The 18,708-nt window shown below is 40.3% G+C and overlaps 1 protein-coding gene across 3 annotated transcripts in view; it reads left to right on the top strand.

The window, feature by feature from the left end:
* Positions 1 to 18,708, top strand: part of RRP8 (ribosomal RNA processing 8) — a 91,053-nt gene that overhangs the window by 7,600 nt on the left and 64,745 nt on the right. For 2 of the 3 annotated variants that reach the window (XR_008669546.2, XR_008669545.2), the window contains exon 7: positions 3,306 to 3,409. Coding sequence is in view for 1 of the 3 variants with exons in the window: in XM_055355287.2 (XP_055211262.2) it covers positions 3,306 to 3,341 (36 nt within the window). In the remaining 2 variants the exon portion in view is untranslated. Of the gene's footprint in view, positions 1 to 3,305; positions 9,234 to 18,708 lie in introns of those variants that run through there. The other variant, XM_055355287.2, reaches the window with a different exon arrangement.

Here is an 18,708-nt window from a genome sequence, read left to right as displayed (position 1 = left end):
AGCTCCATGCATCTAGGCCTATGTGAGTAGTTCTCAACAGTGGAAAATGAGTGGAAGTGATGTTTCAATACTAGACCAAGGCAGTTAAAGGGTGGCTGAGCCGTTTCCATTGTTCTCTTCCTCCTTCCTCTTCAAGGTAACCTTGAAGCACATGTTTTGACGGTGATGGAGTCATAGCATAGAAGAAGTCTGAATACCTGAGTTACTATTTAGGGCATAATAGCTACTTGACCAAAAACATCCATATTGGACTTTGAACAAGAAAATAAACTTGATTACATTCTGCTAGTGAGTTTTGAGGGTGTTTTAGCAGTTATCATTATACACACTGGATATATCTTCTATGGTATCCTGTCCACCTTACTCTTGACCACAGTACCCTCTTTGTTTCCTTCAGGGTGTTTCAGATATTTAATTATCTTGCCAGATGCCAGTCAACACTTTCTTTTTGTCCCATGAATTTAAAATCAGGGGAAAACATATACTCCCAATAGGAAGTTGAGATGCTCTTTTTTTTTTAAATCCGTCATTGTGACTGTGACCGGAAAAACAAATCCCACTAAAGAATGTCCTAAACAGATTTTTTTTTTTTTGTCATATAACCTGGAGTTAGGTGATTTGGCATTGGTTCTGGAGCTGAAGGATGTTAGGGATGAGGTCTCTGTAGTTTTCTTGTCTCATGGTCACGAAATGAAGTGTTATTGATTAAGCAGGGACGCCCTACTTAGTATTAGACTTCTTGGAAGTCTCCTTAATTGCCACAGCCCCTATCTTTTTGGCTTCGTTTCAAGGGTCCTTCTACATTGTTAATACTCTGGTATAAATACGTTCCGTTATTCCCTATAACATGACTGAAACCAATCTAAAGTATTAACATTTTAAATATGTTTTTGGGCCAAGTGCAGTGTCATATCTGTGATCCCAGCTACTAGGGAGGCTGAGGTGGGAGGATTGCTTGAGCCCAGGAATTTCAGGCTGTAGTGAGCTATGATTGTGCCACTGTACTCCGGCCTGGATAACTGAGATCCTGTTTCAATAAATAAATAAAACAATTATATATATGTATAATATATAATATTATATATACATATGTATGTATGATGCTTTTCATCCCCACCCTTTCCCACATCTCAGGAACCTGTCAGCAACTTATCCAGTTTCAAGCTGCTGTTCCTCTACCTCAGTGGTTTGGGAGAACATGGTCATTATTTCACTCATTCTTTACTTCCTGTCTCTTCTAGGATTGGAATGGGGGAGGGCATATTAAAGGAAGAAAGTCTCAGCTTACGTGATTAAGGTACCATTGGTGTGTTCTGTGCAGACAAGCGTTTAACTGTTGACTCCTTTGTGAGCTCTTGGGGTTCTCTGGAGCTCTCCATGAGGACTGGGGCACTAACTGACTTTGGTTGCCTCTTTTTGATGCACAGCCCACACTGCCCTTCAGCTCTTCAGCCCCTGACCCTGACAGTGTACCCATAGCCTCCTCGTGCTAAAGTGCCTCACCCTTGTACGCAGCCCTCCTGGGAATGGTCCCAACAAACCCTCAAGACTGGTTACCTTTCATGGAACCCACAGGAAATGCATGCATATTTGTCCTGCCAAACTGGAAGTGCAGCCCAGCCAGCAGCTTGCTTTTCTCACCGTGCCTTGTCACAGCCAGCCTGACTCTTACTTATACATCTGAGAAGTGCCAGTCTCTATAATTCACATGGCTCCAAATCCTCATAAGTGGTTCAGGTTATGTTCTCCCAAGAATCCTCCATGCCGCATTCCACCCTGGTGGCCAGATGGAGATGGGTCTGTACATTTCTGAGCTTACCAAGTCTCTATCTAGAGAATATAATGCTGAATGAATGTAATGCCTCTCCCTCATATGGGAACACTAAATATCTACAAATGCTTCTATTGGAGCCCTCCTCACTCGGTTTAGAATGAAGGGAGTGCACTACTCCTTTGTCTTGCAGGGAGAAGTTATCCCTATTCCTAAAGATTCCCATCAATGAATCTTTTATTTCTAATCTCACATATAATAGAAAGTGTAGTGGTCTGTGGATCAGCTTTACTATCTTAGAATAAACTTCATGTGGATATATCTAGTACCTTTATTTGGAATGTGTTGGTTCCTATCACCTCTTGTCCTCAGTTTCGGTATGTTATCCAAAGATCTTAGATAACTGAAAAACTCTAATTTAACTTCCTCTTTTATGCAGATATTCTTATTATATGTGGTTTCCTTTTTTGTGTGTGCTTTATTTCTGTGGAGTATTGCCTACAAATCTTGTCTTCTTTTTAAAATCACTCAACTGTGTTTTTAATATTCATTCATGTTATCAGTCAGGACCCAGTCAGGAAAACAGAAACCACACTAAGTATTTCAAGAAGAGGACTTTTAATACAGAGACTTAATTACAAGTATTAGAAGACTGAAAGAGTAGAAAGAAGTTGCTGTTGTAAATAAAAAATTAGTAACTGCAGAAGTCAGAATATTCCAAGGCCTGTGAAAACAAAAGGGAAGAGGTGATGTGATTACCAGAAACTAGGAGCTCAGAGAAGGGGCCTTCTTTGACTGATACTGACTTTTATGGGAGAAGCTCCCTCCAGGTATCTTGGTGCTTATACCTCTGAGGAAAGGCATGGCCCTGAGGGTGGGAAAGCAAGGGATGACTGATCTCAGACTGCCAAGTGGGTAGTCAGACTGCTGCAAATATCTCTGAGAAGTGTGGCAAAGCTGATGTTGAGTGCAGAACTAGCTAGTAGAAGCCAAATGTCTGCAGCTGAGATCATGTGACAACTGGAAAACAGGAATGAAGTCTCTCCTATCTTTAAGGGTTCCTTTAGGGTATCCCATTGGCAGACCCTAACAGGAAATTTGGCAATGGGGTCTGGGAAATGTTTGTAGAACCCCAGCTACAGCAACACAGCCAGAATGTGGGGGTGGGGGTGGGTAGAGGAGAGAATTGGGGGAGTTGCAGGGGGAGAGATGGAAAGGCTAGCAGCTGAAAAAAAATAGGCAAATAACCAGTGTATTCCATGTAGCTGTTAATCTAGTTTGTTGCTTCCATCAGCTGCAGGAGTATTCCATAGTATGCATCCACCATAGTAAATTTATCCATTCACCTGGTTGCCTCAAATTCTTTGCTACCTGGAGAAATTAAAACCCTTGAAGCTAGGGTTCTAAGTACAAGATCAGTTCCACCAATTAGATTTCTTCATTTGAGATTTGGGAGGTAAAGGCTGTCTTTCTGCTGTTTTGGTTGTTGCTGCTGGAAAGCAAGTTTATGTACATATTGGGCTTTCTGCAACAGCTTTCCAGCTTTGAAAACCTGCAGCATTCCCATTGAAGCCAAGAACAAAATAAGGATGCCTACTGTAATGGATAAAGTTCAGCCTCGGACTGGACGTTCAACAGGTAAAATAAATCTACTCTGTAATAGTATAAGTTTGACTACAATAAACTGTGGTTAAGAAGAAAAATTGGCCGGGCGTGGTGGCTCATGCCTGCCTGTAATCCCAGCACTGTGGGAGGCCGAGGTGGGCGGATCACAAGGTCAGGAGTTCAAGACCAGCTGACCAACACGGTGAAACCCCATCTCTACTAAAAATACAAAAATTAGCTGAGCTCTGATGGCACACACCTGTAATCAGGAGGCTAAGGCAAGAGAATTGCTTGACCCCAGGAGGTGGACATTGCAGTGAGCCGAGATCGCACCACTGTACTCCAGCCTGGGCGATGGAGCAAGACTCAGTCTCAAAAAAAAAGAAAGAAAAATTATTGGAAGGATAGCAATGAGTAATTCACAGAACTGTGAAGTCTGGAGGTGAGGCATGAAACAGATAGGAATCAACAGAGGATGAACCACTGCAAAAACTAAGGTAATATGTTAGAATCAGTCTGGTAAGGATGGCACTGCTGGCACCACTGCTATTGGGCTTTTCTCTTGCTCTTGGTACATAGATTAATGAGAATTCTCAATTAATGAGAATTGAGTTAATCTTCCTCCTAAGTTCATGACACTATGTTAGGATCAGTCCATGAAAGCCCCCCTTCCTGTTCTTTTATTTGTTCCCTTCATTCCTGATTTGCACTTCAGTTCCTCTTGGGTTCCCCCACAGTGCATTCGTTATATGTCCCTAGACACATATGTGTCTTTGGCAATATATATGGTGGTTTTGGTGTATGTATGTTGTGGCAGAGACTTGCCAGCTGTTTCTAACACCCATTTTCTTCCTGGGAAATCAGCTGGATTGTATTTTCCAGCTTCCCTTATAGTTAAGGGTGGCCATGTGATTGAGTCTAACCAGTTGGATGGTAGTGAAACTAATGTATGTTATTGCCAGACTTGGGTCCTTAAATTTTCTTATGCATAGTCTCTCATATCATAATCAAATTGCTGAGAGCCAAAGATAAAACATGGAAAATAATAGAAAGACACATGTACAGAGAACAAGGATATGACTTAAAAGGCAATGTCTCATCAAAAACAATGGAGGACAGATGATACTGGCATGACATATTCAAAGTGCTTAAAAAGGAAAAAATATGTCAAACAAAAATTCTATATCAAGCAGTTTTGTTGCCTGGACTCAACATGAAAACAAGATAAACACATCTTGAATGGGGCAGGAAGGAACAAAAACAAGAAATTTATTGCTAACAGACCTGCATTACAAAAAATTAGGTTCTTTGGGCTAAGGAAAAATGGTACCAGATGGTAACTCAGATCCACAGAAAAAAATAAAAAGCACCAGAAATGGCAAATATGTGGACAAATATAAAATCTCTCTATTTTCTCTTCTTATTTATTTAAAATACATAGAACTATTTAGAAAAAGTATAACACTTATGTATTGGACTTATATATTGATTACATATACATGGCAATAGCTCAGAAGTTGGCGTGGGGTGGGGGAATTTATTGGAGTTATATTGCTGCAAGTTTACCATATTTTACCTGAAACAACTTAGATTATTACCCCTAAGTGGACTGCAATGAGATTTATAGTGTAATCCCACTAAAATATAATGTGAGAGGATTGCCTGAGGCCAGGAGTTTGAGACTAGCCTAGGCAACATAGTGAGGACCTGTCGCTACAAATAATAATAATAATAATCAAAGCTCTCACCTCAATAACCTAGGAAAAAAATAGCAAAATAAATCCAAAGCAAGCAGAAGGAAGGAAATAATAAAGATAAGAACAGAAATCCATGAAATTAGAAACCGAAAAACAATAGAGCAAGCCAATGAAACAAAGGGCTGGTTCTTTGAAAAGATCAATAAAATTACAAACCTCTAGCAAGACTGACAAAGAAAAATAAAAGACACAAATTACCAATACCAGAAATTAAATATCACTATAGACTGTACAAACATAAAAAAGTAAGGGAATACTGCAAAACCTCTATGCACATGTTTTTGACAGTTTAGATGAAATGAAACAACTCCTCCAAACACAAAGTACCACAACTCATGCAATATGAAATAAATAATTGAAGTTGCCCTGTAACAACTCAGGAAATTAAATTTATAATTTAAAAATTCCCAAGAAAAAAAAACTCCAGGCCCTGATTGTTTCACTGGGGAATTTTACCAAATGTTTAAAGAAGAAATAACGCTAATTCTATAAAATCTTTTTCAGAAAATGGAGAACACCCACCAATTCATTTTATGAAGCTAATATTACTCTGACACCAAAACCAGAAAGAGATGTTATAAACAAAGAAAACTACAGACCAATATCTTTGATTAATATAGGCACAAAGTTCTTAACAAAATTGAATGCAACAATATGTAAAAAAGAATTATACATTATAACCAAGTGGTGTTTATTCTAGGGATGGTTCAATAATAGAAAATAAATCAATCAATGTAATCCATCATATTTTAAGGCTAAAGAAGAAAAAATTACAGAATTATATCAACAGATGCAGGAAAAAGTACTTAACAAAATATAATACCCATTTATGATAAAAACTCTCAGAAAACTAGGAATAGAGGAAAACTTTTTTAACTCCATAAAGACCATCTATAAAAATACATACAGCTATTATTACACTTAATGGTGAAAAACCAGATGCCTCTCCATTAAGATTAAAGAGAAGGCAAGGATTTTCAAACTCATCACTCTTATTGAGTTTAATATAGTGCTACAAGTTCTAGCCGGTGCAATAAGGCAAGAAAGAAATAAAAGGTATATAAATTAGAAAAGAAGAACTAAGCTGTCCCTATTTGCAGATGACATGTTTGTCTACATAGAAAATCCCAAGGAATCTACAGAAAATGTTTAGAATTAATAAGTCAGCTGCGTGCGGCAGCTCACGCCTGTAATCCCAGCACTTTGGGAGGCCGAGGCAGGCAGATCACAAGGTCAAGAGATCGAGACCATCCTGGCCAACATGGTGAAACCCCATCTCTACCAAAAATACAAAAATTAACCAGGCGTAGTGGCATGCACCTGTGGTTCCAGCTACTCAGGAGGCTAAGGCAGGAGAATCACTTGAACCTGGGAGGCGGAGGTTGCGGTGAGCCGAGATCAAGCCATTGCACTCCAGCCTGGGCAATGAGAGCAAAACTCAGTCTCAAACAAACAAACAAAAATAAGTTGGTTCAGCAAGATTGCAAAATACAAAATGAACATAAAAACAAAATACAAAATAAACTATTTCTATATACTAGAAATGCACACATAAAAATAAAATTCCATTTACACTCAAAAAAATACTTGCTGTAAATCTAACAAAACATGTATAGAACTTCTATGCTGAAAACTATACAACACTGATGAAAGAAAAGATCTAAATAGAGGGAAACAAAGATCTACATAGAAAACAAAGATCTAAATCCATGTATATGGATTGTAAAACTCAACATAGTAAAGATACCAGTTATCCTCACATAGATAAAGAAGTCTAACAATTCCTATCATAATCCCAGCCAAGATTTTTTGGAGACAAAGAAAAGATTATTCTAAAATTTATATGGAAAGGTAAGGGAATCAGATAGCTAAGATTTTGAAAAATAAGAATAAAGGGAGGACTGAATCTACCCAATTGTAAGACTTACTGTAGTTACGGTAATCAAGATTGTGTAGTATTGGTGGAAGGAAAGAGATAGATACCTAAATCAATAGAATAAGATAGAGAACTCAGAAATAAAGGCATGCAAATATGTCCAACTTATTCCTTTGTTTTTGACACAGGGGATTCTATAACTTTTAATTAATCAACTGAACTGAATGGGTACACATTTATTAAAGCATTTTAAAAGACTAGAACAATAATCATGTCATAATCTACAAATATGAATGTTGTTTTTAGAATGGCTACTCCATATCCCTTTATTTGGGTATATTATAATCTAACTAGTACTGTATTATTGGATATTTGTTTTCTCTGATTTTTGTAAATGTTCATGTTCTCTGCAATCAACATCCTCTATATATACATGTTTAAGGACTTTTTTAAAATCAATTCTTTAGGGAAAATAATCTTATAGGGGGATTTACTGGATCAAGGGCAATGTACAATTTAAAAGTTTTTTTTATATGTGTTGCTAAATTGCCTTCCAGACTTATTGAACAGATTTAAATTCTCATCAGCAGTGTCTGATATTGTAGTGGGAAAACTTTTCAATGAAGTAACGCCAATTGATCTATAGCACTTTTGGTTGCTGAGAATGTCTAATAAAAGCAAAAGAACAAATGAAACAAACTATTTCCCAATGCAGTGCTTCATAACCCGGATGCACCCATTTCCTATTCCTTATGTTATTCCTTACTTCTTCCAATGTCTACTTTCTTTTTAATTTTTATGAGTATGTAGTATGTGAATATATTTATGGGGTACATGAGATATTTTATTACAGACATACAATGCATAGTAATCACATCAGGGTAGATGGAGTATCCATCACACCAAGCATTTATCCTTTTTTCTTTGTATTACAAACATTCCAATCATACTCCTTTGGTTATTTTAAAATGTACAATAAATTTTTGTTGACTGTAATCACCCTGTTGTGCTATCAAATACTAGATCTTATCATTCTAACTATGAATATATTTTTGTACCCATTATCCTCATTTGTCTGCCCACCCCCCACACTGACCACCACTATCTTTCCCATTTTTCTACTCTTTATCTCCATGAGTTCAATTGTTTTAATTTTTAGCTCCCACAAATGAGTGAGACCATATGTTACGGGGTCTTTGGGGTGTTGTTTTTCTGTCCAGAAACCTTTGTGGCCTGTAGCTTCTTTGCCCAAGTTTTGCTCGGGCCCGCTGGGCTCATTTCACCCACTCAGCCTGGCAGGCTGTGCTTGGCTCACTCTACTGGCCTGGGTCCCATGCCTGCCAAGAGCAAGTCAGGCATGGAATGGCAAGGAGAGTGTGAGCAAACACAGGGTCTGGCTACTGCACACAGTTAGGCATGCTGGCTGCTGCAGCAAGGCAAGCAGCTCCAGTTGCCAGCACAGGTGCCAGCTCTCTGCGAGTCTGCAGCCAGACCAGGTGCACGGCAAGCAGCTTCCACGGCTAGCACCAGGGAACACATTGGTGCCCATAAACTTGGAGACACCAGGAATTGCAGGGTCCCAGAGAGGGGGTCACAGCCCTGGCTTGGGGAGCTCCCAGATCTGGGCTCTTTGAAGGGCTGCAGCTCTTCTTTCCTTCTCTTTGCCCCCAGTGTGGTGGGCAAGGGTCATGTCTCAGCACTGTTTGTGTTACAGCTCTTTTAGCCTCGCCCTTTGGTGGGTCCCGAGTTTTTGTCCTGCGACCAGGAAGAATGAGGTATGCAGACAAGTGGAGAGTGAGCAAGACAAAGGGGAGCTTTATTGACCAATAGAACAGCTCAGAAGAACCCTGCAGGGGGCAGCTTCTTTCTGTAGCCGGGGTATCCCAACAAGTATTCAGCTCCTAGCAGAGAGGGTAGCTCCTCTCCACTAGGCCAGTCATCCCAACAAATGTTCAGCTCTCAGCAGAGAGGTGCCCCCCAGTTGGTCCATGGCGGCCATGGCTGGCTGGGAAAAGCGCCAGGAGTTCCCACTCCTGTCAGTGGTACTGGAAACCCAGACCCTAGCCTTCAGGCCCTCCCTGGACTGAAGGTGGGGCCTCACCCAAGACCTACCCCCTTACCCCCAGGAGCCCGTCTGCCTCCTGCTACCGTTCATGGCACCCAGGCTATAGGTGCCAAGGGGCGCCTGCAGGCCAGCACCAAGCTGCTCTCAGCCCCTCCCTCAGCTTCCCTCCTATGCTCCTTGGTGCCCAAAGCCCAGAGGGGGCCGAGGCAGCAGGAGGCTGGCGTGGCAGCCCTGCCCTGAGCATGTGCACACCCGGCCGGGCCATGGCATAACAATGCCTGGGCTTGGCCCCGACTGTGCTGTGAGATCGGAGAAGTGCCGACAGCAGGGAGAAGCCACGCATGGAGACCAGGGCTCCCGCCTGCTCTTTGTAGCGGGAGGCCCAGATCTATAGCCTTGGTTTGGGTGGCTGCAGCTGTGCCCAGGAGGGCGGGGCTCCCGCCTGCTCCTGGTCCCGAGAGCACAGGGATGCCTGGGTCCACAGCTGTGCAACAGCACCAGGGGAGCTTCCGCCGGCTCCATGGAGCATGCAGCCCTGGCTGTGCCTCCCTGTGCAGCCAGAGTGATGGCAGCGGCCGCTCCAGATGGCCTGCCGCTGCCATCACATGCAAAGTTTGTCTTTCTGTGCCTGGCTTATATCACTTAATATCTGTCCTCCAGTTCCATCCATGTTGTTGCAAGTGACAGGATCTCATTCTTTCCTATAGCTGAATATAGTATTTCAATCTGTATATGTGCCACATTTTCTTTATCTATTCGTCTGTTGATGGACACTTAGGTTGCTTCTGTATCTTGGCTATTGTAAATAGTGCTGCAATAAACAGGGGAGTGTAGATACCTTTTCCATATACTGATTTGTCTTTTTTGGGGAGAGGAGTATATACCTAGCAGTGAGATTTCTGGATCATATGGTAGTTCTTTATTCAGTTTTTTGTGGAACCTCCATACTATTCTCCACAATGCTTGTATTAATTAACATTCCCCCCAACACTGTACAAAAGTTTATTTTCTCCCCATCGTCACCAGCATTCATTATTGCCTGTCTTTTGGATAAAAGCCATTTTAACTGAGGTGAGATGATATCTCATTGTAGTTTTGATTTGCATTTATCTGATGATTAATGATGCTGAACACCTTTTCATTTACCTGTTTGCCGTTTGTATCTCTTCTTTTGAGAAATGTCTATTAAGATTTTTTTGCCTGTTTTTAAAATCAGATTATTACATTTTTTCTTTTTTAAAAAATTTTCTTTTTGAGATGGAGTCTCTATCATCCAGGCCTGAGTGCAGTAGTGCGATCTCAGCCCACTGCAGCCTCCACTTCTTAGGTTCAAGCGATTCTCATGCCTCAGCCTGCCTAGTAGCTGGGATTACAGGTGTGCACCACCATGCCTGGATAATTTTTGTATTTTTTTTAGTAGAGATGAGGTTTCACCATGTTGGCCAGGCTAGGTCTCAAACTCCTGACCTCAGGTGATCTGCCTGCCTCAGCCTCCCAAAGTGCTGGGATTACAGGTGTAAGCCACCATGCCTAGCCTAGATTTTTCTTTTTTTTGGAGGGGGTTGGGGGGTACAGAATCTTCCTCTTGTCACCCAGGCTGGAGTGCAGTGGCACAATCTTGGCTCACTGCAACCCCCACCTCTCAGGTTCAAGCGATTCTCCTACCTCAGACTCCCAAGTAGCTAGGATTACAGGCACCTTCCACCACGCCCAGCTAGTTTTTGTATTTTTAGTAGAGATGGGGTTTCACCATGTTGGCCAGGTTGGTCTCGAACTCCTGACCTCGAGCAATCCACCTGCCTCAGCCTCCCAAAGTGCTAGGATTACAGGTGTGAGCCACTGCACCTGGCCAATTTTTTTTCTTATAGAGTTAGTTGTTTGAGCTCCTTATGTATTCTGATTATTAATCCTTTGTCAGATGGATAGTTTGCAAATATTTTTTCCCATTCCATGGTTTGTCTTTTCACTTAGTTGATTGTTTCTTTTACTGTGCAGAAGCTTTTTAACTTGATGTGATCCCATTTGTCCATTTTTGCTTTGATTGCTTGTGCTTTTGGGGTATTACTCAAGAAATCTTTGCCAAGACCAATGTCTTGGAGGGTTTCCCCAAGGTTTTCTTTCATTAGTTTCATAGTTTGAGGTCTCAGATCTAAGTCTTTAATCTATTTTGATTTGATTTTTATATATGGCAAGAGAGAGGAGCCTAGTTTGATTCTTTTGCATATGTATATCCTATTTTCCCAGCACCATTTATTGAAGAGACTGTCCTTTCCCCAACGTATGTTCTTGGCACTTTTGTCAAAAATGAGTTTACTGTAGACGTATGGATTTATTTCTGGGTTCTGTATGCTGTTCCATTGGTCTATGTGTCTGTTTTTTTGGCAGTACCATGCTGTTTTAGTTATTATAGCTCTGTAGTATAATCTGAAGACAGGTAATACGATTCCTTCAGTTTTGTTCTTTTGCTCAGGATGGCTTTGTCTCTTCTGGGTCTTTTGTGCTTCTATATGAATTTTAAGATTATTTTTTCGATTTCTGTGAAGAATGTCACTGGTATTTCGATAGGGATTGCAGTGAATCTGTAGATTGCTTTGGATAGTATGGACATTTTAACAATATCAGTTCTTCCAATCCATGAACATGGAATATCTATCAATTTTTTGTCTGTGTCCTCTTCAGTTTCTTGCATCAATGTTTTATAGTTTTCATTATAGAGGTCTCTCACTTGTTTGGTTAAGTTTATTCCTAGGTATCTTATTTTATTTGTAGCTATTGTAAATGGGATTGCTTTCTTGATTTCTTTATCAGATTGTTTGTTGTTGGCATATAGAAATGCTACTGATTTTTGTATGTTGATTTTACATTCTGTAATTTTACTGAATTTGTTTATCAGTTCTAATAGCTTTTGGTGAAGTCTTTAGGTTTTTCCAAATAAAAGATAATATAATCTGCAAATATGGATAATTTGGCTTCTTCCTTTCCAACTTGGATGCCATTTATTTTTTTTTCTCCTGTCTGATTACTCTAGGTAGGACTTCTATTACTATGTTGAATGACAGTAGTGAAAATGGGCATCCCTGTCTAGTTCCAGATCTTAGAGGAAAAGTTTTCAGTTTTTCCCCATTCAGTATATTAGCTGTGGGCCTGTAATATATGGCTTTTATTATGTTGAGGTATGTTCCTTCTATACCCAGTTTTTGGAGGGCTTTTTTAAATCATAAAAGGATGTTGAATGTTATCAAATGTTTTAAAAGCATCAATTAAAATGATCATATGGTTTTTGTTCTTCATTCTGTTGATATGATACATCACATTGATTGATTTGCATATGTTGAACCATCCTTGCATTCCTGGGATAAATCTCTCTTGGCCATGATGAATGATCTTTTTAATGGGGTGTTGAATTAGGTTTCCTAGTATTTTATTGAGGATTTTTGCATAAATGTTCATCAGTGATATAGTTTCCTTTTTTTGATGTGTCTTTGTCTGGTTTTGCTATCAGGGTAACACTGGCTCACAGAATGAGTTTCAAAGTACTCCCTCCTCTATTTTTTTTTGAATAGTCTGAGTAGGGTTCATATTAGTTCTTTAAATGTGTCATAAAATTAGTCAGTGCAGCTGTTGGGTCCCGTGCTTTTCTTAGCTGGAAGACTTTTTTATTATGGCTTTGATCTCATTACTTGTTATTGGTCTATTTAGGTTTTGGATTTCTTCATGGTTTAATCTTAGTAAGTTGCATATGTCTAGGAATTTATGTCTTCTAGCTTTTCCAGTTTATTGGCATTTAGTTGCTCATAGTCTCTGATGATCCTTTGAATTTCTGTGGTATCAGTTGTAATGACTCCTTTTTCATCTGATTTTGTTTGGGTCTTCTCTCTTTTATTCTTAGTCTGGCTAAAGGTTTGTTGACTTTGTTTATCTTTTCAAAAAACCTGTTCATTTTATTGATCCTTTGTATTTTTAAAATTTGAATCTCACTTATTTCTGCTTGATATTTGTTATGTCTTCTTTTAATTTTCCGTTTGGTTTGCTTTTGCTTTTCTAGTTCTTGAAGATGCATCATTAGGTTGTTCATTTGAAGTTTTCCTACTTTTTTGATTAGGTGCTTATTGCTATAAACTTTCCTCAGTACTGCTTTTGTTATATCCCGTAGATTTTTGTCTGTCGTATTTCCATTTTCATTTGTTTCAAATATTTTTAAATTTTTTTTCTTATTTGTTGATCCACTGGCCATTAAGCATATTATTTAATTTCCATGTGTTCATATAGTTTCCAAAGCTCCTCCTATTATTGATTTTATTCCATTGTGGTCAAGGAAGATACTTGATATTTTTCACATATTTTTGAAATGTTTAAGGCTTGTTTTATGGCCTACTATATGGTTTATCATTGAAAATAACACGTGTTGAGGGGAAGAATATAATATGTATCCTTCAGCCATTGGATGAAATGTTCTGTAAATATCTGTAAGATCCATTTACTCTATAGTGCAGATTAAATCTGACATTTCTTTGTTGATTTTCTGTCTGGATGACCTGTCTAATGCTGAAAGTGGGGTAATTAAGTCTTCAGCTGTTATTGTATTGGGGTCTATCTCTGTCTTTAGTTCTAATAATATTTGCTTTATATATCTGGGTGCTCCAGTGTTGGGTGCATATATGTTTACAATTATTATATCCTCTTGCTGAATTTACCCCTTTATCATTATGTAATGACCTTCTTTGTCTTGAAATCTGTTTTGTCTGATGCAAATATAGCTACTCCTGCTCTTTTTTGGTTTCAATTTGCATTGAATATCATTTTGTATTTGTTTATTTTTAGTCTATATGTGTCTTTATAGGTGAAGTGTGTTTCTTACAGGAAAAAGATTATTGGGTCTTGTTTTTTCATCTGTTCAGCCATTCTATGTCTTTTGATTGGAGAGTTTAGTGCATTTACATTCAATGTTATTATTGATAAGTAAGGACTTACTCCTGTCATTTTGTTATTTGTTTTCTGGTTGTTTTGTGATCCTTTCTTCCATCTGTCCATCCATCTTCCTTTTTGTGAAGGTGATTTTCCCGGGTGGTATTTTTTTTTCTTTTTTTTTTTTTTTTGAGATGGAATTTCACTCTTGTTGCCCAGGCTGGAGTGCAATGGCACGATCTCAGTTCACTGCAACCACTGCCTCCCAGACTCAAGCGATTCTCCTGCCTCAACCTCCCAAGTAGCTGAGATTACAGGTGCATGCCACCATGCCCAGCTAATTTTGTATTTTTAGTAGAGACGGGGTTTCACCATGTGGGCCAGGCTGGTCTGGAACTCCTGACCTCTGTGATTCACCCACTTCAGCCTCCCAAAGTCCTGGGATTACAGGCATGAACCACTGTGCCTGGCTTTTAAATTTTTTTTCTTTTGTTTCCTCTGTGTATTTTCAAATAGCCTATCTTCAAGCTCACTAATTCTTTCTACTGCTTGATCCATTCTGCTGTTGAAAGACTCTATTGCATTCTTCAGTATGTCAATAGAATTTTTCAGCTCCAGGATTTCTGCTTGATCCTTTTAAATTATTTTACTCTCTTTGTTAAATTTATCTGATAGGATTCTGAATTCCTTCTTTGTGTTATCTTGGATTTTTTTTTTTTAGCTTTCTCAAAACAAGCTGTTTTGAATTCTCTGTCCAAAAGGTCACACATCTTTGTTACTCCAGGATTTGTCACTAGTGCCTTATTTAGTTTGTTTGGTGATGCCGTGTTTTCCTGGATGGTCTTGATGCTTATGGATGTCCATCAGTGTCTGGGCATTGAAGAATTAGGTATTTGTTGTACTCTTTGCAGTCTGGGTTTATTTATAACCATCCTTCTTTGGAATGCAATCCAAATATTCAAAGAGAATTTAGTGTTGTGATCTAAGTCTTTGGTCACTGCAGCCATATCTGCATTAGTGAGAACCCCCAGCCCAGTAATGCTGTGGCTCTTGAAGATTCATAGAGGTAGCACTTTGATGGTGTTGGGTAAGATTCATGAGCATTCCCTTGATTATGAGGCAGAGACTCTTGTTTTCTTCTCTTAATTTCCCCCAAACAAACAAAGTCTCTCTGTCTGTGCTGAGCTGCTTGGAGCTGGAGAAGAGGTGACACAAGCACCCCTATAGCCACCATCACTGTGATTATGCTGGGTTACATCTGAAGCCAGCACAGCACTAGGTCTTGCCCAAGGCCTGCGGTGACTACTGCCTGGTTACCACTGATGTTCCCTCAAGGCCCAAGGTCTCTACAGTCAGCAGGTGGTGCATCTAGCCAGGCTTGTTGCCTTCCCTTCAGGGTAGCAAGCTACCCCTCAGTCCAGAAATACCATCCAATAGCTGGGGCCTGAAGTCAGGAACCTTAGTAATATACTTGGTGGCCTATTCTACTGTGGCTGAGCTGGCACACAAGCCGTAAGACAAGTCCTTCCTACTCTTTCCTTTCCTTTCCTGAAGCAGAAGGACCCTCTCCCTGTGGCCACCACTACTTCAAGCCTGCAGCAAGTATTGCGTGGCTAACACCGTTGTTCATTCAAGGTCCAGTGGCTCTTCAGTCAGCTTGTGGTGAATGCTGCTAAGCCTGGATGTCTCCCTGCAGGGCAATAGACTCCCCTCTGGTCCAGGGCAGGTCAAGAAATGCATCCAGGAACCAAGGCCTGGAATCAGGAACCCCAGGGAACCCACTTAGTACTCTACCTCACCCTGGCCAAGCTGTACCCAAGTTGCAAGACAAAGTCCCCATTATTCTTCCCTCTCCTTTCTTCAAGCAGTAGGAGTATCTCCCCATGGCCACCACAGCTAGGAATGTGTTGGGTCACCCCTGAAGCCCTCACAGCACTGGGTCTCACTGAAGGCCCCTGGGTAAGTACTGCCTGACAACCACTGAGGTTTATTCAAGGCCCAAGAGCTCTTTAGTCAGCAGGTGATGAATCCTTCCAGGACTGAGTCCTTCCCATGAAGGACGTGGGTTCCCTTCTGGCCCAGGGTGTGTCTATCTTGTAGAAAATAGGACCTGAAATGGGGGTCTCAGGACTCCTGCTCGTGCTCTATTCTACTGTGGCTGAGCTAGTGTTCAAGTTGCAAAACAGAGTTCTCTTTACTTTCCCCTCTCCTCTCCTTAAGTGGAAGGAAAGAGTCTCTCCCAGAGCTGCAAACTGCACTGCCTGTGGTTGGGGGACAGGTAATGCAAGCACTCCTTTGGTTGCCTCAGCTGGTGTCCCACTAGGTCATGTACACCCCAAGTCCACTGGCTCCAAGCCCAGCACAGCACCAGTACTTGCCCAGAAATTGCAGTCCCTGTGGCCTAGACTGCCTTTCAAGTTTATTTAGGACACCAGGGCACTTTAGCCTATGGTCATGGGGCTTGCCAGAACTCAGGTTCCAGCCACCGGAATGGACAGTTCCCCTCTGGCTGGGGCTGTTCTAAATTCTCCCTTCATGGGCACTGGCTGGATTCTGTTTGTGCTGTTTTCCACCCAGATAGGCAGCACTGAGTTCCAATGCAAAGTCCCACAATCACTCTGCCCTCCTTCCAGCAAGTGCACAGATTCTCTCTGTGTGCCACCTGGCCACAGAAAAATAAATAGAAATAATGAAAATACAACAAAGCAAAAGTTGTGAGATGCAGCTAAATAAATGTTAGAGAGTAATGTATAGCTTTAAATGCTTATATGGGAAATAAACACCTAAAATCGGCCAGGCACGGTGGCTCATGCCTGTAATCCCAGCACTTTGGGAGGCCAAGGTGGGTGGATCACCTGAGGTCAGGAGTTTGAGGCCAGCCTAGCCAACATGGTGAAACCCCATCTCTGCTAAAAATACAAAAATTAGCTGGGCGTGGTGGCACGCACCTGTAATTCCAGCTACTCGGGAGGTTGCGGCAGGAGAATCGCTTGAACCCAGGAGGTGGAGGTTGCAGTGAGCCCAGATCGTGCCACTGCACTCCAGCTTAGGTGACAGAGAGAGACTCTGACTCTGTATTAAAAAAAAAACAAAACCCGAAAAAACCCTAAAATAAATAATCTAAGTTTCCACATTAAGAAGCTAGAAAAAGAGAAAATTAAAACAAAAATAAGTAAAAGAAAGGAAATTTAAAAAGATAAAAGTTGAAAGTGATAAAATAGAAACTGGAGAACCAATAGAGAAAAATCAATGAAACACAAAGCTAATTCTCTGAAAGGATCAATAGAATTGACAAATCTTTTATTTAGACTGATCAAAAATACGAAGACTGAAAATATGAATGAAAGCAGGGACATCCCTATAGATCCCACAGACATTAAAAGGATAATAAGGGACTATTATGAACAACTTATACCAGTGACTTCAAAAACTTACGTTCTATCTAAGATAAAATTTTTGAAAATACCACAATGGACTCAGAAAGAAGTGGAAAATCTGATAGCCTTGTATCTACTAAAGAAATAGAATTTGTAATTAAAAACCTCTCTCTCTGTCTCTCTCTCACACACACACACACACATACACACACACACACATACACACACATCAAAACAAAAAAACTCCAGGCCCAGATGGCTTTACTGGCAAATTCTATCAACCTTTTAAGAAATATCACTCCTACATAAACTTTTAGAAAGTACAGTAGGAGAGAACACTTCCCAAATCTCTTCCTCCCTCCCTCCCTCCCTCCCTCCCTTCCTTCACTTTCTCTTTCTCTCTCTTTCCTTTTTTTTTTTTTTTTTTTGTGACATAGTCTTACTTTGTCACCAAGTTTGGAGTGCAGTGGTGAAGTAGTGTAATCACAGTTTACTGCAGCCTCCACCTCCTGGGCTCAAGCAATTATCCCACCTCAGCCTCCTGTGTAGCTGAGACCACAGGTGTACACTACCACACTGAACTAATTTTTTAAATTTTTTACAGAGATAGATTCTGTCTATGGTGTCCAGGCTGGTCTTGAACTCCTGGGCTCAAGCTATCCTCCCACCTCAGCCTCTCAAAGTCTCAGCTCATTTTGTGTGTGACCATCTGAGACATAAACCTGAGAGTGGAACTGGTAGAACAGAGTATACTTAATTTTACTAAGTGCTGTCAGATTGCTCCCCAGAGTAACTACACCAGTTTCCGCATCTGCCAACAATGCTTGAGGATTCTTGTTTTCTGCTATCTCACTAAATCTTGGTATGACAGAGGCAACAGAATGCTGTAGAGATCATGGATTCTGGAGACAAATGCCTGGGTTCCAAAACAGGTTCTACCATTTTCTGGCCGTGTGACCTTGGGCAATTTACTGAATGTGTGTCTCAGTTTCCTCATCTATAAAATGGAATAATAATAGTACCTATTTTACAGATACTAGGGCTTCATAAGCATTAGTGGATGAAACTGTCATTTTTTAATATTTCAGACATTTCCCCCATTTATCCTGTTTCTGAATATAAATTTCAAATTAGACTGTAAAGCTGCAAAACTAAATGAGTTTTTAGGTGAGCTGCAGAGTGCTAGTCAGATTTTTTTCATTTTTGGGTTCTTAGTCTATGTAGTATACAGAGCAGGATCACAATTTTTCTTACAAAGTTGGATACATAAATAAAATGTAGCTTTTTTCTCAATTACTGATCTGATTTTCCTCAGAAATCTTACTCCTTCCTCTTCACTGGGTAGTGGAAGA

Source organism: Gorilla gorilla, chromosome 9, assembly GCF_029281585.2.
Source record: "Gorilla gorilla gorilla isolate KB3781 chromosome 9, NHGRI_mGorGor1-v2.1_pri, whole genome shotgun sequence".
Lineage (NCBI taxonomy): Eukaryota > Metazoa > Chordata > Mammalia > Primates > Hominidae > Gorilla > Gorilla gorilla.
Note: the sequence above shows the minus strand (reverse complement) of the source record. Positions and strands in the feature narration are given on the sequence as shown.